General features: G+C 39.4%; 1 protein-coding gene across 4 annotated transcripts in view; it reads left to right on the top strand.

The window, feature by feature from the left end:
- Positions 1 to 27,171, top strand: part of grin2ca (glutamate receptor, ionotropic, N-methyl D-aspartate 2Ca) — a 49,137-nt gene extending 21,966 nt beyond the window's left edge. For 3 of the 4 annotated variants that reach the window (XM_067477949.1, XM_067477948.1, XM_067477951.1), the window contains 11 exons: positions 1 to 521; positions 3,240 to 3,354; positions 7,728 to 7,939; positions 14,759 to 14,927; positions 16,651 to 16,804; positions 17,897 to 18,022; positions 19,774 to 20,003; positions 20,837 to 20,997; positions 21,161 to 21,348; positions 22,657 to 22,889; positions 24,892 to 27,171. The exon at positions 1 to 521 is cut by the window's left edge and continues 81 nt beyond it. In XM_067477949.1, coding sequence (XP_067334050.1) covers positions 1 to 521; positions 3,240 to 3,354; positions 7,728 to 7,939; positions 14,759 to 14,927; positions 16,651 to 16,804; positions 17,897 to 18,022; positions 19,774 to 20,003; positions 20,837 to 20,997; positions 21,161 to 21,348; positions 22,657 to 22,889; positions 24,892 to 26,502 — 3,720 coding nt within the window. In that variant the 3' untranslated portion in view covers positions 26,503 to 27,171. The remainder of the gene's footprint in view (positions 522 to 3,239; positions 3,355 to 7,727; positions 7,940 to 14,758; positions 14,928 to 16,650; positions 16,805 to 17,896; positions 18,023 to 19,773; positions 20,004 to 20,836; positions 20,998 to 21,160; positions 21,349 to 22,656; positions 22,890 to 24,891) is intronic. The other variant, XM_067477950.1, reaches the window with a different exon arrangement.
- The last annotated feature ends 260 nt before the right edge of the window (positions 27,172 to 27,431 follow it).

Here is a 27,431-nt window from a genome sequence, read left to right as displayed (position 1 = left end):
AACTGGGACAGCTTTGTGGTTATTACCAGCCTTTACCCAGGCTATGAAACCTACGTGGATTACATCAAGTCCTTCACTGACACCAGCTACTTCATATGGGACCTGCAGGATGTGTTGACTTTTGATATGTCTCCTGACAGCATCAACGACATTCGAGCACAAAGGCTCTTACAGCAGATTGATGCACAAGTTCTGTTGGTCTACTGTTCCCATGAGGAGGCCCAGTACCTGTTTGCCATGGCAGCTGATGCTGGACTGGTGGGGCCAGGCTACATCTGGATTATCCCCAGCCTAGCTGTTGGAAATCCGGACATGCCCCCACCTGACAGCTTTCCCGTGGGACTCATCAGCATCATAACAGACCGGTGGAGGATGAGCTTGAGAAAAAGGGTGCGTGATGGTGTGGCCATTGTTGTGAAAGGCGTGCAGAGCTTTCATAAAGAAAGAGGCTTCATACCTGAGGGCCACAGCGATTGTAACAATCCTGTCAAGCCGTCAGCCACTAATGAGACTCTTTTTAGGTAAGCTAAGTGGCTGGGGGGCTCTTGGTTTAAATATTAAATCAACTGTTTTTTTATTTTGCTTTTAGTAATCAAGTTCTTGTTTTTAATGTTGGAGACTGAATGCAGAAGAATCTGGTGTCAAAATATCTCATTAGTGCCTTTTAGGTCTTCATATTTTTCCTATGTTAATTATCTTGATGCTGTTTCAAGTTACTGGGAACGCAAAACCTTCTCCAAGTCTAACAGTTAACAAATTAGTTTTGAATTTAAGATACTTTTATAAATACATAAACACCATTTTCTAAGTTTTACTGGAATCAAATTCATAACATAATTGTTCATATTTACATACGTTTATGCTTCGGTTATTTTCAAGTTCGATTTGAAGTTCACAGCAGAGAGTAGGACAAGAATACCAAACTCCATTTAGTTCAGCAGATTTACATTTTTAAGTAAAAAATAATGACTTAAATTATATTAACAGATATTTAAATAATTGTCATGAGAATTGTGGGGTAAAGTTGTTCCCATGGCATCAAATAGCGGAGCTCCTGGGGGATCCAACAATAAAAAAAGGAAAAAGCCACAGCTTAAAAGAAAATATCAATTCATTTCTTAGTAAGCTTTAAGTACCATATAGTAAAGAAATAGGAAGTTTGGCCAACAGTAACAGAAAGTTATCAAGGAAACAGTAAATTAGAAACAGTAGGTCATGATTTAAATACTTTAAGGTTTTATCATACATTATTTCTCTCTTCTTGTGTTAAAATAGGAAAATTACAGCTGTTCTCTGCACTCACATTTAAAGGTGGTCACAGCGGTTACTAGAAAGGGATGCTCATAAATGACAAGAATGAGTTACAATATAGAAGTTCTTTCCAGGAAAACTCTTGCTTGCTCTTACAATCTGCTTGTTGTTACTATGCCTAAACAAGAACATAGATACTTGGTCACCGAACTCCTAAAACAATACATCTTACAAAGTATTTTATTTCTGATCTTTCACCTTTTAGGTAACTCCAGGTAATTCAAAGCTTTATGATTAAGGAAAGTTCATAATCTGCCTAAAAATAAATGACTGCTGTAACTGTGGTCCTTACCTTCCTATTATGGAAACGTAGGGCTACTTCTGTCCTTGCTTAATTTTTTCCACAACTGAATATCAGTTGTTGAACCAACAACTAATACCGTTTCTTCCTTTATCATCTCAATTTTCACATGCAGTTTATTATTTGCATGACCTTGTTCAGCACTTGCAGAAGACTGTTGTCGAATGGTCAGCAATCAAATTGAATACCTAGTCTCTTTAATCTATGATAGATCATAAAAATACAACAGTAATGGCCCAGGCTCACATCTGTGGGACCTGGCAAAAAGAGGTCAACAGCTGTTTATTTATGCATGACTTTCCATCTGTTTGGTGTTGTGGAGCACATTTAATGGTCACTGTCACTCTTCCAAACTGTGTGCTTTGCACCACTGCCATCTATCTCTTCAACACCGAGGTCTCCCCAAGATATTTTGAAAATTGCAACGCAGTTTTGGGGTTAGAGGGGATAGGGGGGACTTGGCTTTGTCATTTTTAATTCATGCCCAATGGAGCAATCTATGCAAGAGGGCATTGAGTAAATCTTATTTTGTTAGAAAAATGTTTTGATCAGCAAAAAGAAGAGCGAGGGAAAAAACTACTCCACTTTCAGCTTTTGGCTCGTGTAAGACAAGGTCACAGAGTGATCAGGAAAGTCTTGTGTGTAAAAGTGTGCGTGTGTTGCTGTACAGTAGATGTCACCAAGGGGCTCCCAAAAGGACAAGCATCACCTGACACTCTTCTTGAATTATGAAACATCTCTCTCTCCCTTTGATGTCAGAAATAATTTTTCAGACAGTCTTAGAGCCGCGGGGGGAAACTTTTCTTTCTGTAAACCCAAACCATCCATGAAAAAATGGAAATGGTGAACATTATCTAATGCTTTAATACTGTACAAACTTCCTTTTAGACTTTCTAAACCCAGCAGGCATGATTTGAGTAGCAGCAGATTTCATCAGTAATGTGAAGGTCAGTGAGACAGAACAAAGCACTTTTTATTAGCTTTGTACTCTGTCAACTCTTCTGTTTCCACCCAGATCAAACATGAACATCCCGCTCAGTTCTCAGACTTCACTTTATTGGAGAGTTTTTTTTTTTAATTCAAGCAAGCTTTTGATAATGAATCGGCTCACCTGTTAATGGGATTATCCCAGATTATCAGATTAAATAGGCTTTTCACACAGACCAGCCTGAGGGCTATTCTCCTCCCAGCAGGTTTTCATCATCTCTGCTGGAGTGATGTGTGAGGTGAGAGAGCAGCACCGCAGATCTAACATAACGGGATGTGAGTGATGAAACAATGGAATCATAGGAGGCAGATAACGGTTTTCTGCAAAGTACACCAGGTGTCAAGACCCCAAATTGTAAAAACATTTCACAAAAATCACTGTTTTCTGTTAAGGAAATTAGGCCTTTGTGTCATGATCCTGGTCCTAAACTTTACTGGCTTGTCTTCACTTTTTGTCTAGGACTTTTACTTTTGTAGCCACTCTTCCCCACTTTCTGTTCCCATTCTGCATTCTGAAAAGCATCCCATATTTTGAACAACATATTACTTAATAAACAGTATGACTGTGGTTTCATTACAGGAAAGTGGAAATGGCCTTTTATTTACGTTTAGGTCACTTATTATCTTTGCTTCTCTGCAGGCACATGATGAATGTAACCTGGGAAAACAATGACTTCTCCTTCAACAGTAATGGTTACCTGGTGAATCCAGCTATGATAATTATCACTTTGGACAGAGAGAGGCAGTGGGATAAGGTGAGCTTTCTACAATATGGATAAAAGAGATTTCACTTTAAACTTTGTAAAACTGCATTTTGTGTACACATTTCACGTTTGTGTGAATTTTACTGTACCTCATTTAACCTCATTAAATGAAGATAGGCAAGAGTTGTTCTGCAGTTAAACAGTCATTCACTAACATCACACTATGCATGACAATAAGCAAAATGACTTCATACATCACTGGTCTCTCTGTAAAAAGTAGTTAGAGAAGCCAGAGCTCCACTGACACCAGTGAACCACCTAATGAAGGATCAGTGCTTAATCACACACTCTTACTAGATTTCTGTTTCACTTCCTTCTGTCCTCTATGTGTTCAAAATACACAACAATAATACACACACTTATGTCTGGTGAATTTGCTGCAGCGTGTTGCCTCATTGACTTGTTTGGACAATGAAACATTACTGTAATTTGACCAAGGGGTCTCACGGCCACTGGGCTGTGGCCGTGAGACTTGAGGGAGTTCACCTCCTCCACTGGTTGAATAGAAACTAGTTAAACAGCCACAGGCATTTCAAAGCTATTTATGTCATATTGATATTTTCTGGTGTTGTTTCCTATTCATTTCCAATATGTTGTCAAGGATCTGAGCTAATAGGAAGCAGTGATGGTAAAAAAAAAAAAAGCAAACAATTTAGACATAAAAGCAAACAGAAGTTTGTTTCTATGAATCAATACAGTAGTTGGGTCCATATGGTATTCAGCCCATGTTATCTAGAAATTTGAAATGTAGGTCTGTCAGTAAAATACAAATCTGTACTGGCATTTGTGTAAATAAAGAAGACATTGCTGTTAGGAAAACCCTAAAACAGAAAATGACATTATTATAACAATATTGTAGAGAATATGTAGGTGCCTGCCAGCTGATAGCTTATTACACCGACAGAGAGACAAATTAACTGAATACAACATGCTGCTGTTAAGTTGTTTGATGATGCACCCAACATAGCTCCTAAATAACAAGACATGCATGTAACTTTGTAACACAGAACCTTACATTACTCAATTAAATATGATAGGAGCTTAAAAAACACATTGTATGATAACCGGTTCCACACAGATTGATTTCACAAGACGGCTCTAAACAGTAAAGAAAGCGTGATAATCTTTTATCAAAGAGTGGGTTTGCAGTAATACATGACTACAGCACAGCTTTTAATGTGCCAACATATTGTGTCTCACGCGGCAAAGTCAGAAGATGAGGATGATCCTCTCCAGAACACAGCTGATCACTGTCTGTTAGTGTCTGCAACACACACCGTTCTCTCTCACACATTCACAAAACTACACACACGATCCCTTGTTCTCTCCCCAAATACAAGGCCTCCCTCCTCGTCTCCTTTGTTAGTTTTGTGAAACATCATACTTGTTATTTAGCCACTGCAGTTTTGTAGTAACATTTCATCAGCAAACCTGTAAACACCTGCTGCAGCAGTCACAGGTTTAAATAATCTGCTCTTGTCCTCCATCGTCATCATTTATCGCACATTAATTAAATAGACTGAGATGGTTTTGTCCATATTCAAACATTAACTAATAGCTATATGTTAAAATAAAATGAATTTGCTGAAAGCCTTGTCTTTAGCGTTGCATCATAGCTAAATGATTTATTTTTGTGAATCATGTCAGGAGAGGAGATGGGAGTCAGAAGAACTCAAAGTCAATAAGAAAACAACATAACTAAAAGAATATTAACGTTTATATTTTTATCATAACATTAAATCTTAAGGGTTCACGTAAATTCTTATTAGTCTTAAAAACTAAGGACGAGACTAAGACCTTTTATGGCCTTAAATTCTGAAAATCTTTTTCAAGGTTCTGCTGGCTCTCTGTAAAGCTTTTATTTCTCTTTTCTTTTGGTTACTTTTTTTACTCCCGATGAGCTGTGCATACAGATAAAAGCTGTATCTTTCACATTCTGTTGTATTGTTGTGGGATGTTGATGTTGCATTGTTTTCCCATGAAACAATCCCGTCTTAACAGCCTTGTCCTCTGTGCTATCAAAGACTAACGGAAAAATCCTTTCCAATTATTTGAGATGAGCACAGACGCAAAAAAAGGCTGAAATTAAATTTCACACTACCATGAATTGGATACATCACTGTCCTACGATGAGGTTTAATTATAGACAAAAAAGCTCACATAAAAGCTGAAACTGTGCTGATAGAGAAGACTTCTTGGTATGAGTCTTAAACCTAGATCAGAATGGGGGGGGAGGAGGCCCCTCACTCACCCCGACTCCATTTGACTATGCTGAATTTTACATACGTTTTTTTGTAGGTGCAAAAATATATTTTTCTCTCTCCTTCAGAGCACAACAATATTTTCATTTCACAAGATTCTGGCTAAGAAGTGTAAGATGATTCCTTTTCTGTGTTTAATGTCTTGTTGCCTCAGGCATTTTCTCTCTCAAAGTTGAAAATCAATTCCACCTTGTGATTGCCTTTTTTCCAGCGTTCTTATTGTACATGTGCCAGGCCAGCCGGTCTGTTACATTCAGACATCATCTACACTATGTAATACCAGCCTCAGTGTGACACTGTATGGGTAAATGCCTCACTTTTCTTTTCTTTTTTTTTTAACCCTAAATCATGACAATGCTCTTATCACTTGCAGTTTCAGTAATTTCCAACTTTCCAAAAATGATTGTTCAGCTGCTTTGCCGATATCTTCCCCTAAAATCAAGGTTACTTAAAAAGGTGGAGGGAGAGCATGACAAAAGAGAGTGGTGACAGAAAGAAGCAGCCCTTAAGGAGAATGGGGAAATGTTCACGTTACTGTTGTTATATGACAGGGTGATATGCAGAACGGAATTGCGGCCGTTCTCCGGTTCTATATCAGTGATGAGCCCAAGCCTTGAAATTACAATCTCGCTAAGAGTTTGTAAACTGGAAAAAAAATATTACAAAAGTACTTCCTCGATGAATTTCTTGTAATAAATGCCGCTAGACTGGCAGTTAGTGTATAATTTCCTTTTCAAAAGAGGTAATTACAGAATTGTATATTTCCTAACAGAAGTTGCATGAGCTCTACAATAATGTTTTTTCTCCTCCTGTCAATCAGATTTCACTGACAGCATGTTTAATGTGCTGTGTAAAGAATAACAAGGGCTTTTCTTAGATGAATGAACAATGAACATCTTCACACTGGGAAAAGCCACAGCGACTTTCATGTCAGTGTATTGTCCTGAAATTTGATATTCTGGTTGAATTGACTAAAAGCCCATGAGTGGAAAAAGGCAAACAGCAGAACTGATCGATATGACTGGCAGGAGAAAGGAATATAAAATTAGGATATTTTTCCAATTTTGCCAATTTAACATTGTGACAAGCTGTATTGATTGGTATGATCAGACAAGATTGTTTTTCTTCCTGCATAAACAGCAGAGATTATATGTGAGGAAAAACATTGTCAGATTGATGAAGTGAAATAGAAATAGATTACATTATCAGATCAGATAATGAACATCTTAATCACATTTTCACCATTTTCCTGATCTAATCATCACAAAGACCATGTTGCATGATCAAAATGGCCAAAAAAAAAGTAGCAGATTCTCAATATCATGTCTGATAAATGCTCACAAATGTAAAAATCTGTATTTATATATTATTTGGCAGCCAAACCAGAATTCACCATTCAAACCATTCAGATTCAGCATAAAGTTAATAAGAAGTGGTTAATTAACTGGGGTACAACTGCTCCACTGCAACCCTTATGTCTTCATTTAAACAGAGTCAGAGGGGCAAATTTGTGGAATGTGGTCTGAAACAGGTCACAGCTTTTTCAAATAAGTAAGCTCGCAATGTTTCATTTTAGATTGTGATTATGTATTCAGCTTGCTTGAACACTCATTTCCCCACAACATCCAATTAAAATTAGCTAATTGGTTATATAGTAGGGGTGGAATTGCGTTCATTGCATTAGATGTATAATTGCACTCTCGACATCCCCAGTGACCAAAAAATCAATTTCCTATAAAATGTTGACAAGCTAAAAATCTCCTTGCCGCACTGGGTCCAGGGGCATACATCGCAAAGATCTGGGATAATATGTACTGCTTGTGAATTGGGAACAACCGTATTTAGATTGGAGGTCTAGATAGGTTATGCTGTCATATCCTCACTCATTTCAGAGACGTATGGAGTTTCAAAGAGGCTTATTTTTCACCTGTATTGGTTTTTGTGACTTAGGTAAACAGGTTTCTAGCATCATATGCTGTTAATGTGCAATTGAAAAGAAATTGTGTGTTATGCTAAAAAACAGTGTGGCAACCATCTGGAATTTGGTGCAATGATTGTTCAATGACTGGTAATGAATAATCCCTCCTTTCTCAACTCACTTAGGTGGGGACCTATGAGATGGGAATCCTGCAGATGAGATACCCCGTATGGCCACGGTATGGCTCCTACCTGGAGCCGGTGTCAGATTATCGGCATTTGACAGTGGCCACTCTGGAGGAGCGGCCTTTTGTCATTGTGGAGGCAGTGGACCCCATGACTGGTACATGTGTCAGCAACACTGTACCTTGCCGACGACAGTCCAACAAGACTGAGGCGTAAGTGATACTGCCACTTAACTTTATTGAATAGTACAGTTTTGTTCAAAAGTTTGCATCCCCTTATTTTAAAATGGCAAAAAGAGTAAAGAAAAAAAATCTATTTTGTACTAGATGAATGTGTATTATGTTAGGGCTTTTATATAACAGCTCTGGGCTTGTCCCTTCAGGGGTCACCACAGCATGTTGATTTGGCATGAGTTTTTTTTTGTTTTTTACGCAGGATGCCCTTCCTGCCGCAACCCACACATTTTTTCTGGGCTCGGGACCAGCAACAAGGTCGCCCTTGATGGCTGGGCAGGGCCACACCTGGTGGGGTGAGATTCGAACCCGCCTTCTGCATCCCGACCCTATGCTCTACCCACTGACCCACCAGGCCCCCCTGTAGCCACAATTTGCCTCAAAATTACTAAATTAAGGGTATGCAAACTTTGCACATCACTGTGCCTTTCTATCGTGACCACTAAAGGAAGCAAATACACAATCAACACTTAAAGCATGTGCACTGAATCCACATTTTGAATTGTATGTTTTCCCATAAGAAGTATGGGAATATTTAGTGTACATTGTACAGTGATAATATTTTTGGCCATATCCCCCAGCCCTTGTGTAGAACATCTTAGAAGCCCTACACAAGCCCATTTTATCACTGTACAGTCCCACTCTTACATTTTAACATGCTAGGCTTAATGGATTTTGCATCTAACTTGAGTGCCATTAAGTATAAGAGTAGGAGGCCCTTCCCCTGCCATTAGCCCAGACATGGTTTCTTAGCACTCAGTGAGGTTAGATACTCATTAGGCTTCTTGGACAGAGTGCAATATTCCAGGAATCACCCTTTGACTCGATCAGGTAAATATATGGGCAAGGTGGGGTATCAATTAGATGGGGCAATTAGGCCATGTCATCAATTCCGAACACCTAGAGACTGATATTGCTGTTCATTAGTGAGGGATAGAAGTGCTGGCCATTATCTACTACTGACAATGGTGTTAATGAGATGAAGGGAACGTAAGATGAAGATCACGTCCTTTCAGCATTATGGAGCACTGTAGTGCTTTATCTCACATGCTGAACAAGTCATTCAGCCAAAATAAAATAAGTGCATACTTCTCCTTGTCAGGCAATAAACTATTTTTAAAGAGCAGCACAATAATTCAACACGCAAGCAGATAAAAAGAGCTTCAATGTCACAATTGGCACATTGGTCACCTTAAGGAGCAGCACCCACCACCAAGCACTACAATGAAAGGTGCTGATGTAGATGCTTCTTTTAGCTTCTGAGAGTAAAACTGCAGATGAATCACTCAGCACTGTGTGACTAGGGCTGCATCTTGAGTTTATTTTTAATTCAGTTTTTTGTTTTTTTAAGTGATATATTTAGTTTGTCAAATGTCCAAAGACTTCATAACTAAGCATAGAGAAAATTACCTAAAATGGCTTCTTTTGTCCAGCCAATACTGCAAAACGAAAATGAACAATTTACAATTACAGAAAATGGAACAGAGCAGCGAATATTCTCATTTGAACAGTTGTAGCCAGTGTCTGTGTGTAAGTGACCAAAATGAATAATGGAGTATTAAAACAATTGCCTGGCTTGTAGACCATCTACTATTTAGCTCCCTAACTTGTCCTCAATAAGGCCTAACAAATGGGCACCAGGGCACACCGACCATAATAATTATTACGACCTAACAATTCAGAAAATTATTTGTAAGAGCTATATTACAATATTCAACCACAAGGGGGCACAAGCCAAAGTCTTCTTGTGTCAGTCTGAAGTCTGGATAAATGCAGAGGGTTGTATCAGGAAGGGAATCCAAAGTAAAACACATGCCAAATTAAACATGAGAATCATGACTTCCTTGACAGATTGGTCGGGGCCCGGGTTAACAATAACTGCCACCGGTGCCGGTGGAAATTGGGCTATTTTAAGTCGTAGAAAGAGAGGAGGAGGATGTGTTCTTAGACAGAGAGAGAAAAGGAAAGCCAAAAGTGTAGGACTGAGAGTAGGGACTTTGAATGTTGGGACTATGACAGGAAAGTCTAGAGAGTTGGTTGACATGATGCAGAGAAGGCAGGTGGACATACTGTGTGTCCAGGAGACCAGTTGGAAAGGTAGCAAGGCTTGAAGCTTAGGAGCAGGGTTCAAGTTGTTCTACCATGGGTCAGATAGGAAGAGAAACAGAGTAGGAGTTATCCTGAAAGAGGAGTTTGTAAGGAATGTTCTAGAGGTGAAAAGAGTATGAGACAGGGTGATGAGTCTAAAGCTGGATATTCAAGGCGTGATATTCAGTGTTAGTGGTTATGTCCCACAGGTAGGATGTGAGATAGAAGAGAAGGAGAAATTCTGGAGTGAGTTAGATGAAGTGATGCAGAACATCCCCAGAGGTGAGAGAGTGGTGATTGGTGCAGTGATGGGCAGGTTTGGTCTTCAGGACAGGAACACAGAAGGACAGATGGTGGTAGACTTGCAGGATGGATTTCAGAGGATGAAAATGGCTGTAGTGAACACTTTCTTACAGAAGCAGCAGGGACAGAGGTAGAAGCACTGTCGACATTGCAATCTGAAAGAGATCAGTGACTGTAAAGTATTGGTAGGGGAAAGTGTAGCCAGACAACATGGATGGTGGTGTGTAAAATGATTCTAGTAGTGAGATGACTAAGGCAGAGCAGAGGACAAAGTGGTGGAAGGCAAAAAAGGAAGAATGTTTTCAGGGGAGGAGCTGAGACAGGCTCTGGGTGGTCAGCAGTTACTTCCAGATGACTGGACCAGAACAGCTAATGTGATCAGGGAGACTGGTAGCAGGGTACTCTGTGTCTCATCGGGGAAGAGGAAAGTGGACAAGGAGACTTGGTGGTGGAATGAGGCAGTTCAGGAATGTATACAGAGAAAGAGGTTAGCTAAGAAGAAGTGGGACAGTGAGAGGACTGAAGAGAGTGGACAGGAGTACAGGGAGATGCAGCATAAGGTGAAGGTAGAGGTGGCAAAGGTCAAACAAAGACCGTACGAGGACTTGTACGCTAGGTTGGACACCAAGGAGGGAGGGGTGGATTTGTACAGATTGATGAGTCAGAGAGAAAGAGATGAGAAGGATGTTCAGCAGGTCTGTGTGATTAAAGAAAAGGATGGAAATGTATTGATGGAGGTGATGGAAAGAGAAAATGATAGGGAATGGAGAGTAGAAGAGGTGACTGGTGTGGAGCAGGAAGTAGCAAAAGTTAGTAAGAGTGAAGTGAGGAGAACGTTGAAGAGGATGAAGAGTGGAAAGGCAATTGGTCCTGATACCTGTGGAGGTATGGAAGTGTCTAGGAGAGGTGGCAGTAGAGTTTCTGACTAGTTTGTTTAACAAGATCTTGGAGAGTGAGAGGAAGCTGAGGACTGGAGGAGAAGTGTACTGGTGCCCATTTCTAAGAACAAGGGAGATGTGCAGAGCTGTGGCAACTGCAGAGGAATAAAGCTGTTGAGCCATAAAATGAAGTTGTAGGAAAGAGTAGTGGAAGCTGTGCTAAGGGCAGAGGTGAACATTTGTGAGCAGCAATATGGTTTCATGCCTAGAAAGAGTCCAACAGATGCAGTTTTTGCTTTGAGGATGCTAATGGAGAAGTACAGAGAAGGTCATAGGAAGTTGCATTGTGTCTTCATAGATTTAGAGAAAGCGTATGACAGGGTGCCGAGAGAGGAGCTGTGGTATTTTATGAGGACGTCTGGAGTGGCAGAGAAGTATGTTAGAGTGGAGCAAGACATGTATGAGAGCTATAAGACCGTGGTGAGGTGCTGTAGGTGTGACAGAGGAGTTCAAGGTGGAGGTGGGTCTGCATCAAGGATCGGCTCTGAGCCCCTTCTTGTTTGCTCTGGTAATGGACGGGCTGACAGATGAGGTTAGACAGGAATCTCCATGGACTATGATGTTTGCAGATGACATTGTGATTTGTAGTGAGAGCAGGGAGCAGTTGGAGGAAAATCTAGAGAGGTGGAGGTCTGCTCTGGAAAACAGAAGAATGAAGCTTAGCCGCAGTAAGACAGAATACATGTGTGTGAATGAGAGGGACCCAGGTGGAACAGTGAGGTTACAGGGAGCAGAGGTGAAGAAGGTGCAGGACTTTAAGTACTTAGGATCAACGGTTCAGAGCAACGGAGAGTGTGGAAAAGAGGTGAAGAGGCGAGTGCAAGCAGGTTGGAACGGGTGGAGAAAAGTGTCAGGTGTGTTGTGTGACAAAAGAGTATCGTGAGAGTAGCGATAATGAAAGGAAAGGTGTTCAAGACTGTGGTGAGACCAGAGATGTTGTTCGGCTTAGAGACAGTGGCACTGAAGAAAAGACAGGAGGCAGAAGTGGAGGTGGCAGAGTAAGATGTTGAGGTTCTCTTTGGAAGTGACGAGGATGGACAGGATCAGGAATGAGGACATCAGAGGGACAGCTCATGTTAGATGTGTTGGAGATAAAGTCAGAGGCCAGATTGAGGTGGTTTGGACATGTTCAGAGAAGAAATTGTGAATATATTGGTAGAAGGATGTTGAGGTTGGAGCTGCCAGGCAGGAGATCTAGAGGAAAAGCAAAGAGGAGATTTATGGATGTACTGAGGGAGGACATGAAGTTAGTTTGAGTGGGTGAAGAGGATACAGAGGACAGGGTCCCATATTCCATATTCTGTGCTTGTTCTGTATCTGGCCTTGATTACTGTGTTGAGGAGCCCCATGCTATGTCAAAGTGATTTCTTTATATGGACACTTGGAAATACTATGGCAAGTGATGCCTGTTGGGTGGAAGGTGGCCTAGATGACCTACTAAAGTTTTTTTTTCCTTTTTTGTTTAATTTAAGTACTTATTTAACTGCATGTGTACTTTTATACTTAGAAAAAAAGGTACAGGTTATGGCTTGTTTAAGAGTTGGATTTTTAAGAGGTTTTGTTAGTAAATGTTTTTAAATTTTCCTAAGATGTGATATAGACATTCTCAGCTACACAAATGGGCACTGACAATGTATTGCACATTCTGCTGCCTGTTCTCAACCTTAGAGCAGCTTCAAAACATGAATCTAAGAATTTCTGCACTTTGAATAAATTAGCACATAGACACAAACATGTGCGCGCAATGATTCCCAAAGACCCATTTTAATGCAATTGGCAGTCGACTTAGATCCCAGCCCCGACCCTGGCAGCTGGTGAGATGGGGGATGTTGGGACCACTGTGTTTACCTCCAGTCTGTTGTGGCAGCCTTGTTTTCCTCCAAAGTGTTCGTTTGTTTCTGTTTGTTGTGGCTCAGCTCTACCTCCCCTAATGGTTTTACTGCCTCCTGGTCCTGATGTGTAGGTGCAAAGACAATTAGAATGAAGTACTGAGGTTAGGGGTGACGTGTCTTTAGTACTCTTTGAGTCATGTAAATGGCTCACTAGTATCTCGTCACATTACCAAGGGCAGCAGTAAGATAACAGGGACCCCCACGAGTCCGCACCTACTCTATTACTGAAGAGAAAGTGACAGGTCATCAGTATTACGACTAGAGGCACAAGAACAAACGCTTGGCAGAAGGGGTAATGGTATGGCACTCACGCATTGCCAGGAGACCCCAAGAAAACAGACACTTTTCAGCCATCCAAAAAAGCTGTGTTAAAGCAGACATCTAGTGTGGCATATCAACAATGTGAAGTCAACAATGTGAAAGTATATAGTTTCTGACCTTGATTTACAAAGTTTTCATAATATTATTTGCAGGTTTTGCAAATCGTGTGCACTTACAGCACAATGCACTAAAAAACTAAGCTTTTATTTGTTATGTTTTTGAGTTGAATGTATCTGCAGCACTGTGCACAAAATGACATGGTGAACCAGGAGTAGAAAAAAATCCATTCATTATACAGTATTTCTTTACATCAAGAGACTCAGTTGGCCTACCAATGGTACTATGAGGCTGTTTTTTGAACTATCATGGTTGTGATACTATAAATGATATAAATATTATACTGCACTTATACCATTTGTTTACAATTATAATTTGATTTGCCAAATTATTCTGTTGGCACTTTGTGCCAAACGTAGGGGATGTGAGAAATTAATCTTTTTTTATATGTGACACATTGTTTGTTAATGTTTAAAAAGGTATATGCCCTCTATAAAACTAATACTGGTCTCACTTGGACATAATAGCTCATGTATGTGCAATATGTATATGTGCTTAATGACAATTAAAGGTTGATCTTGTAGTTCTTCTCATTTTAGAGAAGTTTGAATCCTCAGTAGCACTTAGTTGGTAATAGCAGGCTAGTAAAGGGGTACTATTCTGGAAACAACAAGGTAATACAAGGTTAATATGTAGGTAATTGCACTTAAATATTCCACAACCTAAACTAAAACCATGGCAACACTTAGAGGTTAATTTTGAAATCACATGAGAGAAAACGCCAACAACATAAATGGCAGGTATGCAGATGCAGGTAGTTCTGGACAGGCTCAACTATTGTTATTGCGAATTGAAGATCCTGCTGAGATTGTTTGATCTCAATATCTCGCATACTGTACATCTAAAGGTTAGTCATCTGAATAGTTCATGTTTGGCTGTTTTTGGCAGCCTCGATTTTACGCTATGGATATTCAAAATAATATATTCACTTTCTGTAAAGCTAACTTTAGCATTAACAGCATGACAAAAGAAATAGTGTGGTCTAAATATACAGACACCTACAAACAAACACAAAAAAAGAAAAAAAAATAGTTACCAAAGACACATAGCAATAAGAAAAACAGTGCACTAATCTCCAACTATAAACAAAAAAAATTCAATTAACCAAAAATGTTTCTTTTCCTCTCCCTGCATTTTAGTATTGTGGGTCACACTGAGCCATACACAAAACTGTGTTGTAAGGGCTTCTGCATAGATATCCTGAAGAAGTTATCCCGCACTATAAAGTTCTCCTACGACCTCTACTTGGTCACTAATGGCAAGCATGGCAAGCTGGTTCGTGGCATATGGAATGGGATGATCGGAGAGGTAAGAGCAATTTGTTTTACAATGTTACCAGTCTGATCTCTATCTGCTGGACCAAAGTGATGTGGACAAGGTTATGCATGAGGTCAAATTACTATTGACTCTCACCATTGCAGTCAACAGCCAGACGTTAGAATTTTCACTGCCAACATAGGAAACTGACATTCACTCTTTCAGGAAAATCAAACTACAGGAAACATTTTTAAACTTTGAAGTTATAGACAGCTCAGGTTATGAAGAGTGTCTTTAAAATTCTTAAAGGGGTTACATGCATTTTGCAATGCACCTTTAAAAAGTTGGTGGGTTTACAAGAGATCTTTTTTTTTTTTTTTTTAAATGTTCAGTCTATGCAGCAGAAGATATTGTACAGTATACTCATTTTTATCCATAGAATGAGCCATGCTCCAAAACACTTGGGCGCTATGTTTCCTATAATGCACTTTAGCAGTCAAAGAGAATTAATGCACTTTAGCAGTCAAAGAGAATCAAAGGATATTGAACATGCACCACTTTCTAACCCATAATATAGTTTAAACCTGAGATCATTCATAAATTATGGTTCACGCCATATGGAAAAAACTGTGTTAACCTTTTCTCGATGTGGTGTGAGGTTTTCTTCCCTCGTCTAAGTGCATTCAATGTGCTTCCCATAATATAAAAAAAAAAAAGACTTATGTCAAATGAATGTGATGCTTAAAACTTAGGTCTGTGATGTATGCACTGCCTGCAAGTCTATAGTTTTACACTTGTAAGGCAATGTACTAATTTAAAAAAAAAATCATGAAGTAATTTGGATTTTCTCATTATGAGTGTGTGCAAATCATAGGTGGAGCGAAATCGGAATAAAAACCTCAGAGAATAGTCTTGTTTGCTTTGTTTATATAAGGAAAAACAACTTGAAGGCAAAATTTAGAAGTGCATCAGCAGATATCATGGTCACTATGGTGAGTAACGCAGGAACTGTTACAAAATAAACACAAAAGTGCCTATTCATCTATTGTCCACAGTTAGATTGCTCTGGCCAGCCTTCCTCTTAAAAAGAGTTAGAGGATACAACATCAGTTGGCCTTTCTTTCCTTTTTAAAAAAAAAACCAAAAAAAAAACAACACAAAGGCTATTGTGCTCAATGAGGCATCAACCTCCATAGGAAAACTAATGGCTTCTATGGGGTAGAGTGTCTGGACTGTAAATCTATCAGCTTTCCATCTGCATGATAAACAGCCATGTGGTACGGCAGAAAAGGCTGGGAAAGCTCTCACATGGAATTGTACAATTAGAATGGTACTGGTGGGACACTGGGAGGTTCAGACATTAGTGGGAACAGAATAACTTCTTCCTCTGCATGGGCACCATTGACCTTACATTGGGAGCAGCTAATTCCACCTAACCTACAGTATTTTGTCAACACACACCTTACACAGTGTATTATGGCATATCCTGCAATAGTTAATAACAGAAGAAATTAATCATAATTTACTAAGCAGTAGCGAAAAAGAAACAGAATACTGGTATAGGCCCTTTAGTTGTGTGTATTTGTGGGCAGGAAGAACCAGACAGTATAGTACCATAAGAGACAGAGACCAAGGCTTTTGACTTCACTTGGATCTATCTCAAAGGTCAGCAGTAGACATGGACGCAGCTACTCGGGTTCGATTTATGATGGTGCCAGGCAAACATCTGTTCCCTGTTCTCTCCGAAAAAAATACTGTATCTCAATTACCACAGGTGTTCTACAAACGGGCAGACATGGCCATCGGCTCACTGACCATAAATGAAGAGCGCTCAGAGATAATTGACTTCTCAGTGCCGTTTGTGGAGACAGGAATCAGTGTGATGGTGGCCAGAAGTAATGGGACCGTTTCCCCATCTGCCTTTTTAGGTAAGACACCCCTCTGTACTCAGTATTGGTATTTTTGTGGGGGGGTATTTCATTTAAATATATATTGTCTCTCTGTCCACTGTGTTGGATTTTGTATGTATGTATGATTTGAATTAATAAATGTCACTATTCATTTTTATTTTAATAACATGTCTAAATTTTTTTTTGTATTTTACCTAAAACAATTAATTAAATAATAAGCTCTTTTGTTTCATTTTACATTAATAGAATTGCTTGTATTTTATTTTAATCTGGCATTAATGATTTTGTCACTGATTACTCATTGTTTCTGACAAACAAATTTGAGAGATGAGATAAATTCATGGCAAGAGAAAAATCATTTGCCTTTGTAGTAATTTACTGAAACATGGATATCAATTAGGGCTTAGTGAATTGTTCAAAAATCTAAATCTATTTTTTTCAGTGTTCTGGAAGATAATTTTTCTGTCTACTCAAGCCAAAACATGATTCACAAACTGATTTATTAAAACTACACACTGTTCCCCAGTAACTAGTGCCATATGTGCAACTTCAACAAAAAAAAATACATCAATACCAAAGCTGTTCTCCTTTATATATTGTAAACATTGTAAAGAATAACATTAGAAGCAGCTGTGCAACATAAAAGAAAGAAAGTAATGCCTTCCCCTGGTAATATTGCAAAAACATGTGACCTACATTCTGGATTGTCCCTGAACGCCTCCTCACAGTGCAGCATAACACAGTGGAGGTTGGTAAAAGGCGACCAACACTATGCAAAGGTAGACACAATGTAACTTTCTAAATGCAAATCCTAAAGCAATTAAAAGAAAGAGGAGGTGCAATTACTGCCATTTCCCTATCACTGAGGTAAAATGACAATCACTACGGTTCTTTATTTTTTTTTTTCTTCACCTGCTGATCCCAACAATACTCCCGCTGGTTGAAATTTCACAACTAATTTTTACAGCATTCAAAAACAAAAACTAATTAAATACATTTTATGTATTGCCCTGCAATACTAGCAACAGATGAGGACTGACTCGAGTGTCCTATAATGCTGTCTTTTTTAACTGTATTTCGCCTGTTTGACTGTGCCCTTTGTCTCCGCAGAACCATACAGTCCAGCAGTCTGGGTGATGATGTTTGTCATGTGTCTGACTGTTGTGGCCATCACAGTGTTTGTCTTTGAATACTGTAGTCCAGTTGGGTATAACCGTAGCCTGGTCAGTGCAAAAGGTGAGTTTTCCATTCCCAATCCTTTCAATCACCTATCATATTAAAGCATGTGCAACCATAAATCTCTTATGCAGTTCTATGATCACAGAGATGCAGAATTTTTCTATTTCAGTTATTTATTGAAAAAAGTCTTTTGACTGTCTCAGTTGTAAAATGGCAGGCAACTTGGCAGGCACTTAACTTCAAAATGAAAATTATGTAAATTCTGTAATGAAGAATGAACATTGGCTGCACATTGTCTTATACTGGATAACAGCAACATTCACGCAGGCATGTTCTCTGAAATGTGTCATTCATCAAAACCAGAGAGCAGGCTGTATAGTGGCTTCTGTAATTTAGACTTTATATTTGTTGCCAAATCTGTTTCGACAAAGTAATCCATTAGGGGTCTGAATATTGGGGTAAATAACAGATTTTTGTTTTTGATTTTTAATACATTTGCAAAAAATTCTAAAGACATGTTTTTACTTTCTCATTATGAGTCACGGTGCGTATATGGGCAAAATCCCTAACCTGATTTCAAACTAAATCTAAAAAAGTTTTACATTGTAATGTAAAAAAACTGACCAAAAAATGAATGTTCGAAAATGCTTTCTGAAGCCACTATAACTGCTGATAAGATTAAAACGTCGCACAATAGCTGGTCATAAAAAACACCATATTTTACACAATTAGCCTTACATATATATGTAGCAGATGTGTTTAAAAACGGGCCAAAATGGGCCACTAACTGGCTCTTTTCTTTAATTCTGTTTATGTCAGGATATGTGGAAATTAACTCCAAAATGGTTTTCATTTTCATAGTTGGAGAAATGATTTATTTTAAGAATCAAATCTTCGTTTTATTGCAGATAAGAAGCAAATACAAATTGCAATGTAAATAAATCAATCAATGTTAACAATTGCACCCCTAAACGTCCACAAAGAGGTATGACATATCTTGAGGGTTTCTTGAGAACATGTGACATCCCACCGTATTTACATGGGGATCACTCCCTTGAAAACTGAGATACTGCAATTTCATCTCAAAGCAACTATATGGTCCTTAAATATCTTATAATAGGTAGAAAGAATGGGAGAGACACTTTCACTTTACAATTAGAAGTACCACAGTTCAGATCTTCTAACTTTGTTTCCTTCGGGTGCTCCAGTTAATTCCACAGTCCAAATGAGCTGGCTGTGAGCATGAGTGATTGCCTCTCTCCCTTTCAGCCCTCTAATAGGTCGGCAACCTGTCCAGTGTTTTGAATTAAAGTTGCATTCCGTCTACCACGACCCTTAAGGGCAAAAGGGTGATAGATAATGAGTGCTTGAATAAAAAAAGATCAAAAATATTAGGTTCATGTTGTTGGCTTAGATAGAAGATAGATTTCAATTCAGACAGTCCAGACTCATCCATCCATCCAGTTTCTGCAACTCCTTATCCTACTCAGGGTTGCCTGGGGCTGGAACCCATCCCTGGATGGGTCGGCAGTATATCTCAGGGCCAACACAGTGAGAGATACACAGACAGACAACCATTCACACTCACATTCACACCTACAGGCAATTTAGACTCACTACTTAACCTAACATGCATGTCTTTGGACTGTGGGGGGAAACCAGAGTGCCCGGAGAAAACCAAAGCAAACGTGAAAGGCAATGACGAAATAATTATTTTGGCTTTGCCATTGTGCTGGGATGTATATCTTCTAACATTGTCTACCATGTATAGACTAATCCCTCTCCACTCTTGACTACATACTCCTAAGACCCTGGAGGTCCCACCTTCACCATTGGGAAATCAGTGTGGCTGCTCTGGGGGATCGTCTTCAACAACTCAGTTCCTGTCGAGAACCCCAAGGGCACCACTAGCAAAATCATGGTCCTAGTCTGGGCTTTCTTTGCTGTCATCTTCCTCGCTTCCTACACAGCTAACCTGGCAGCCTTCATGATTCAGGAGCAATATATCGACACGGTCTCCGGACTGAGTGACAAAAAGGTACAGGGGTCTTTCATTGTCACTGACTGTCCAGCGTTTGTTATCACATGTATTGTATTGTTTGTGGTCTGTTTTAGGTGTGTGACTACTGTGCGCCATGAAAGGTAATTATCCAAAATAGGCTGTGAGTGTGTGCGCTGAAGCACAGATTCATAGTTACAGCTCTTTCATACGATGTAGCAAAACTTTGACATAAAACATGTCTTTATTAGGGGACACAAACTACCCCCAACTGTCCCTTTACTGATCTAATGTGAACATATTTGCATAAGGTTAATGAGAGTGGAATTCTGTCAACTATATTTTCACTTTGTCCCTCTGCTATTCCTTAGACCTAATTAAATGCATATACTACTGCCAAAAGCAAAAGAACAAAATGAGAAGTTCATTTCTTATTGCAGACGAAGAAAGAATAAAAAGGATCCCTCTGGACACAATGTCCTGGACACATATTCTGATTGTCCCGTCTTTAGTTTGAGTCACGTTTAAATTATCAGAGCAGGAGACCAGTAAGATAACTAATATAAAAAGGAACTTAGAAGAAAATCACAAATCACAAAAAGTCAACGTGGTGAATTTCACTGTATACATTTTTATGAGTTTTAGAGTGCTTTATATGACAAAAGCAGTTCTGCAAAAAAAAAAAAAAAAAAAAACCCATTAGGGTGGTCAGACAAACCATTCCATTATACTGTTCTATGCCAAAGGTCTGTACAATGATAACAACTTATATGATATTGTTTCTACTAAGTAATGTGCAATCAATCTGTGTCACAAATTAGCTCCCCATCAGTGTTTTTTGTCTTTATCAGTTCTTATTCTTCCTCTCTCAGTTTCAAAAGCCACAGGAGCAGTATCCTCCATTCCGCTTTGGTACAGTCCCAAATGGCAGCACAGAGCGAAACATAAGGAGTAACTACCCAGAGATGCACTCCCACATGGTCAAATACAACCAGAAGGGAGTGGAGGATGCCCTTAACAGCCTCAAATCAGGGTAGGTATCTGCCAAGGATCATAACAAATAAATAAATTTATACACACACACACACACACACACACACACACACACACACACACACACACACACACACACACACACGGAGCCAAACAGTTATATAATGGCCATTTAAGCGAAAATCCTTTCTATACCTTCCTAGAAAGCTGGATGCCTTTATTTATGATGCTGCTGTGCTGAATTACATGGCTGGCAAAGACGAGGGCTGTAAGCTGGTAACCATTGGCAGTGGGAAAGTATTTGCTACCACTGGCTATGGCATCGCCCTGCAGAAGGATTCACGCTGGAAAAGACCCATCGACCTGGCCCTTCTCCAGTTCCTAGCTGATGGTAATTTCTTCATAAATACACACATAAACACTAGATACTGGATTTTAGAGATCAATGATATAATATTTGTCTTTTACAATATTATGAATGAAACTAAATGAGTTAGAAGATAAAATAAAAACAATGATAAAATAAAAGCTGCAATACAAAAGTAAACAGAATGGCATTGCTATAAATATAGGATATAAAATATTATTGTAATTATATATCCAAATAAAAGACAAGTTTGAGTCATGTATCAAGAATGGCTTTAGGATATAGTCAAAAAGAAAAATACGTTTCCAGTAACTATAGATATATGTCTGTCCATATTAAGTATGGCCATGCAAAAAAAGACACCAATAGTAACTGCATATTGGGCTTTGACAGCTTCCAAGACACAGGTAGCCTACACTCTGTATATTCCCTGAATGCAACAGTGCAGTCTGCAAAGACAGCCTGTTTGTCATCTTCACCTGCTGCAACCACCATTACTTCAGCTTGTTCACTAGCAAAGCCAAGACATTTGCAAACTTCTCATAAGAAACAGACAGCTGACAGTGCTGTTGTAGCTCCAGAAAACTGCTTGTGCTGCCATTTCAATGACAGCCAAAGGTGTAATAATTCAGATTTTTCCAATCGAATATTTTCACATAAAACAAAAATAAGAATTAATCAAATAAATTTTATATATTACCCAGTCCTTAAAATGTGACACTGCTGACCCGAAGTCGAATATGCAAAAGACTGTAAAAGGGATTATGAAGACCATAGCATAATAGGTCAACTTGAGAGGCATTCAACAAAGTACTGCAAAGTACTGAGTAATACTTCTTGGAGAAAATATCAGGAGCACATAATGTGATTTAGTCCAAAGCATTTGATTTGTGCTTTATTTTTGCAAAACAACTGAACAGATAAAACTGACATGTTTGTCAGTGGAAAAGTAAAAGGATTTATATTGCCCATCTACGTTTGAGCAAAATACATTTTCTGATAAGTTATTTCCAAAGTGGTGGTATAAGAACACCCAAAAGGTTGCAAAAGATGCCAAAAATCATTGCTTTTTTTGCTTGGTGACAAGGAGTTACAAGTAGACATTTATTTTAAATTTAATCGTTGGCATAGTTTACATTTTTAAAATCTCAGCAGAGTAATGGAAAATGAGGGATTTTGGATCTGCTAATCACAAACAGAAATCACGTACTCTTTAACAACTGCATCTTGGGAACTGGTTGTTTTGATAAAGTGTTATGTATTTCACTCTCCAAATATAGTAGTATTCTGTAAACGGGGCATACGTCTTTATTCTGTGCTTATCGCTCACAGGTGACACACAAAAACTGCAGACTGTATGGCTCACAGGCATCTGCCGTAACGAAAAGAAAGAGGTGATGAGCAGCAAGCTGGATATTGACAATATGGCAGGAGTCTTCTACATGCTGCTAGTGGCCATGGGTCTGAGCCTGCTGGTTTTTGCTTGGGAACATCTGCTGTACTGGAAACTTCGACATTCAGTCCGCAAATCAGAATGTCTGGATTTCCTCTTAGCCATCAGCAGAGTAAGTAACTCTCACATATACAAACTCCATAAGGGGGTTTATATTACTATAAGACCATTTTAATTCTCTAATTTGGTGAATTTGAATTCTTTTTCGAAAAAAAGTTGCCTCAAAATCTTTGAATGAATGCAATTATAAATATAACCATTTGAACTCAGATCAGTCCAGTCTACGCTGTGTAACAGACTGTACTTAAAATATAACAAAGATTTTGCATTTATACTCAAAAAATGAAGCATTATACAAGTATGAAAAGCTTCACCTTGAATATTAAATATGCAAACAGTGTGCTGTACTTTTTTAAGAACAAACCTAGTGCAGGAAGCTGAATGTACTGTTTTAATTTTTTACTTATTTATTTATTTTTACTGTGGTAGCGTGCCTTCAGCTCCCAATCCCAATCACTAACCCTATCCATACTGTGAGTGCCCTGAAATGTGATTTGAATTTCTGATTCCAGATTGAACTTATAACAATCAGCTGCCTTGTTACTTTTAATCATTTAACAACGTCTGTATAGTTTAGCCTGTGGGCTCCAGCCTGCAAGCTTAACACACCTGGTCAACAAGAAAATAACTACGAGCAATCAAGACAGTAAAAACCTGTCCATTTCTCTGCATGTAGGTGTCGGACTTTAGCTAGATATCTCAAAAGATTGCTGATGTTTTCCCCCTTAGACTACATGCCAAAAACTAGTTGTACTTGCAGCAAAGAGCACTGTCAACTTGGATTATAGTGAAGAGTAACCAAACCTTTGAAAGTTAAGTTTTCTCCGCAATGTATTGCGCAATGTATATGCTCAGAGGGAGATCTTCTCTGGATTGGAAATAGTAAAAATGACCATAGGCAAATATCTTAATCAGAATTGAAGGTGGTGTATATATGTAGTCAATAGCCATACACCCCAAATATACATATATCAATTTTTGCCCAGTGTTAGAGTAAAGCAAGAAATTCCTATATTTTTGTTATTGTCAACAACCCCATAGACTAAAACTAACAATTAACAATACTCACTGCGGCACCTGATTATAGATTATTGGTCTGAGTGTCACTCAGTGCAACAATGATGCTAAAGGTTTTTAATAGTTTTTGAACAATGATGGAGCTTTTTGGCAACGAAGTTAGACAAAACCAGGCACAGGGTTCTCAGACTATAAGTGAGCACATTTAATTCACTCCTGGTTTTAAATTTACATTTCAACATGTGGACTTGAGGAGCTTGCAATCAAACCACAATCCCTGTGATCCACAGGTGAACTTTAGCCTGTTTTGAGATTTGTTTACAAAAATTTAAATGCAAAAGATCACCAGTTTAATACTTAAGTTTTAGTTTAGTTAAGTTTCAAAAGTAACATAACACTTTTGTGACAGAGGTTGCTGAGACTGTAATGCTTGCTTTTCCACAGCTCTGCTCCCCCTTTATTATTCAAAACGTGAAAATATTGACAATATAGTCAAATCCCTACAAAATAACAATTGTTCAGGGGGATTAACGATAAAATCAATAGTAAACTAAAATAGGTTTGAAGCATGTAAAGGAAATTTGATGAAATATTATGATGGTCATGATCCCTCAGAAAATGAATTTAGATTGCTCCACTAAAAACCCTTCACATGTTTGCCGCCATTAGAGGGGAGATAAAATTTTAAATGACAGGATTTTTAAGTAAATTGAAGCTGGAAGAATAGAACAGAAAATGTAACATGATCCTCAACTTACTCTTCTACACTGTAAGTAAACTGTTACCATCAAGCTGTGTGCAAATAAAATAACTAACTTACAGTAGCAACACAAACTCAAAGAAACAATAATAAATCTCTTCCTGCAATGACAGTTTCAATATAATAGTTTTTACCTCATTTACTCAATCAGTTAATAGAATTTGACCAAAATTAATTACAGTGACTAGCGAATTATGACTGAAACCCTTTGGTAATTCAGTAGAATTGGTCTGGTATCTCATAAATATTGTAATTTCATCCTCCCGTTTCTCTGCAGAGCATCTACAGCTGCTTCAATGGAGTAGAGCAAACTGACCACAACGGAAGCATCCAGAGTCCTGACATCACTACTAACTATACACAAGCCAATATGCTAAAGATGCTGAAGACAGCCAAGGACATGGTGTCCTCTGCCAGAGTGGAGAACTCTCTAGACAATGCCACTAAAACAATAGAAAACTGGAGCAGACGTGGGGCTGACAACGTGCGGGCTGGCCTGCCACCTAGAGTGACGACCACAGACATGACTCATGGCCATCTGCCCTATATCTCCAGCATTACAGACAACCATTTACCATACCATCAGAGAGCCCTCACACCCACCTTCCCAGTTCATTATACGGACACCACCACCCAGCCCCTCCTGGACAAGCCCCGTGTGGTGACCCGACCCACACCACTCCGCTACACGCTGCCAGCTCACAGCAATCAGCACTGCTTGGAGAGGACTCTGCCCATCTCCAGCCTCAGCAGCCCTCACATTGCCATAAGGGACCCTGCTCCCTCTGCTACTTCCAACCCCCACCACAGCAGCAGGCTGTATGTGGAGAACCAGGCCCGGCACCCCATGTCACCTTTTGTTCCTTACAGGGAATTCCAGGTGCCCGATATATATGTGGAGCACAAAGGTCCACTGAGGAGGAAGTTCAGCTACCCCCCTGACTTTGTGAGCAGAAAGAGGAGATCCCATAGCTATATCTTCGATGCTGCAGACCCCAGAGTGAGAGGGGACTATGATGAACCTCGATCATGCCTTGCTGAGCTGAGGGCTAATCGCCTCCTGAACAACAATGCTCCAGATGCTGCTGCCATGATCTGCACAGCAGGACATTACCCAGGTGGCAGCAACTCCTGTATGAAGTCCTACCTGGAGTCTGAAATGGATGACATTCCCCTCCTGGGTAAGGACAAACTTAATCGCCGCGCCTCATTCCTCAAAGCCACATGGAGCAATGATAGGATCCATCAGGTAGATGAAACAAAGCCCTCTACATCCACATCTCCATCCACCCGCGTAAATGTCCCTGACGTGTTTCCTCGGGTGATAGTAGCTAACCCAAAGCCCCATAAGCTATACGGCAGTCTAGGGCATAACCTGTCATGCTACCCCTTGGCTGCTGAGCCTGCCTATCTGGACCCAGCTCACATGGGGTCCTACCCATACACACAAAAGCTCAAGTACTCTGACTCCACCCGGCTGCCCTCTTACAGGGAAGCCATTCTTCAAAATGCCGCTGCCTTGCGCCGTTCCTCCTCCACAGTCGTGCACAGACACTACTCCACCTACCTGAATTCATACACAGACTTACCAATGTATGTGGGACGATTGACCCAAGGACCGTCCCATTTCTACAATAGTTCCAAGGACATGTGCCAGCTGTTTCCCTGTTCAAGTCACTGCCCAGATAATGCAGCAATGTTGCCTCGTACGGGTGACAGGCAGGCGTATTATCATAATATGTTTGGGGGCTACGATGGCCCAGGGAAAAGGGAAGACCCAGGCATTGGGAGCAGAGAAAGGAGGCAGGTGCTGGTGGCACGCAGAGTCAACAGTCCCTATGTGCCAAAGCCCTGGGGCAGGGTATCCAGCTTGGAGTCTGAGGTCTGAGTCCCCAACCTTACTGGACCTCCAGCAGGCTCTTAGACTGAGCCCCTCTAAGGAGAGGCATGCCTAGGGGTTCTCCCCTCAGTCTCCGGTTAAAGCAAAAATTTAACTCTACACCAATAGTGTATTGGAGAGTGGTGACTCTCGATTATCAGTGCAATAATATCTTGGGCATCGACATATGAACACTCAAGCAAATTACTGCTGGGACTTTGTAAGCCAAACTTAAAATACAAAAAAAAAGAAACGGTAACGTTACAAAATATTTAATACATAAGAAATTAACCTGTTGTTATTTAAAGGATTTTTAAATGCTGTGTTGCTATGTGAAAGATTTTTGGGAGACAATATACTGTAGCCTCTCAATCTGAATACAACTTGAGATATTTCTTTGTGTTACTTTTTCCCCTTAAAGTAATTTCAGTACTCTCCACCTCAACTGGGAATTAAATTAAGATCATTTTATGATGAAAACACTGACATGCCTTCCATGAATTTTCTAAAAGTCCATGTCTTTAGATGCAATGTCGCTCTAAAGCTTTTTGCTCCATTGGTCATTAATGTAATCTGATTGGGTTGTAAAGAAGAGAAACCCATAAAATGTACCATACACATTGTTACAATACCCTTTAATAAAGAAAACGCTTATCTCAAGGGCATTCTGGAATCATCTATCATCTCTCTTTTTGAAATATATGCTCTCACATCATGCCATGCATTGATGGAACAGTACTTACAAAACAGAGACAGAAAATAATACAATACTATATGTGTACTATGAACTTTAAAATGTCAATGCCTAATATGTCAGTGTATCTGGAGCAGTCTACATGGAAAGATTTTTATATTTACTTTTCATCTGTGAATAGCCTCTGCTTTCTTTTCTGCATAGCATTGAGGGGATTTCACATGGTTACCTTTTCAAAATGTGC

The sequence above is a fragment of the Channa argus genome, chromosome 15 (genome assembly GCF_033026475.1).
Source record: "Channa argus isolate prfri chromosome 15, Channa argus male v1.0, whole genome shotgun sequence".
In the NCBI taxonomy this organism is placed as follows: Eukaryota; Metazoa; Chordata; class Actinopteri; order Anabantiformes; family Channidae; genus Channa; species Channa argus.
This window is presented reverse-complemented; position numbering and strand designations above follow the sequence as displayed.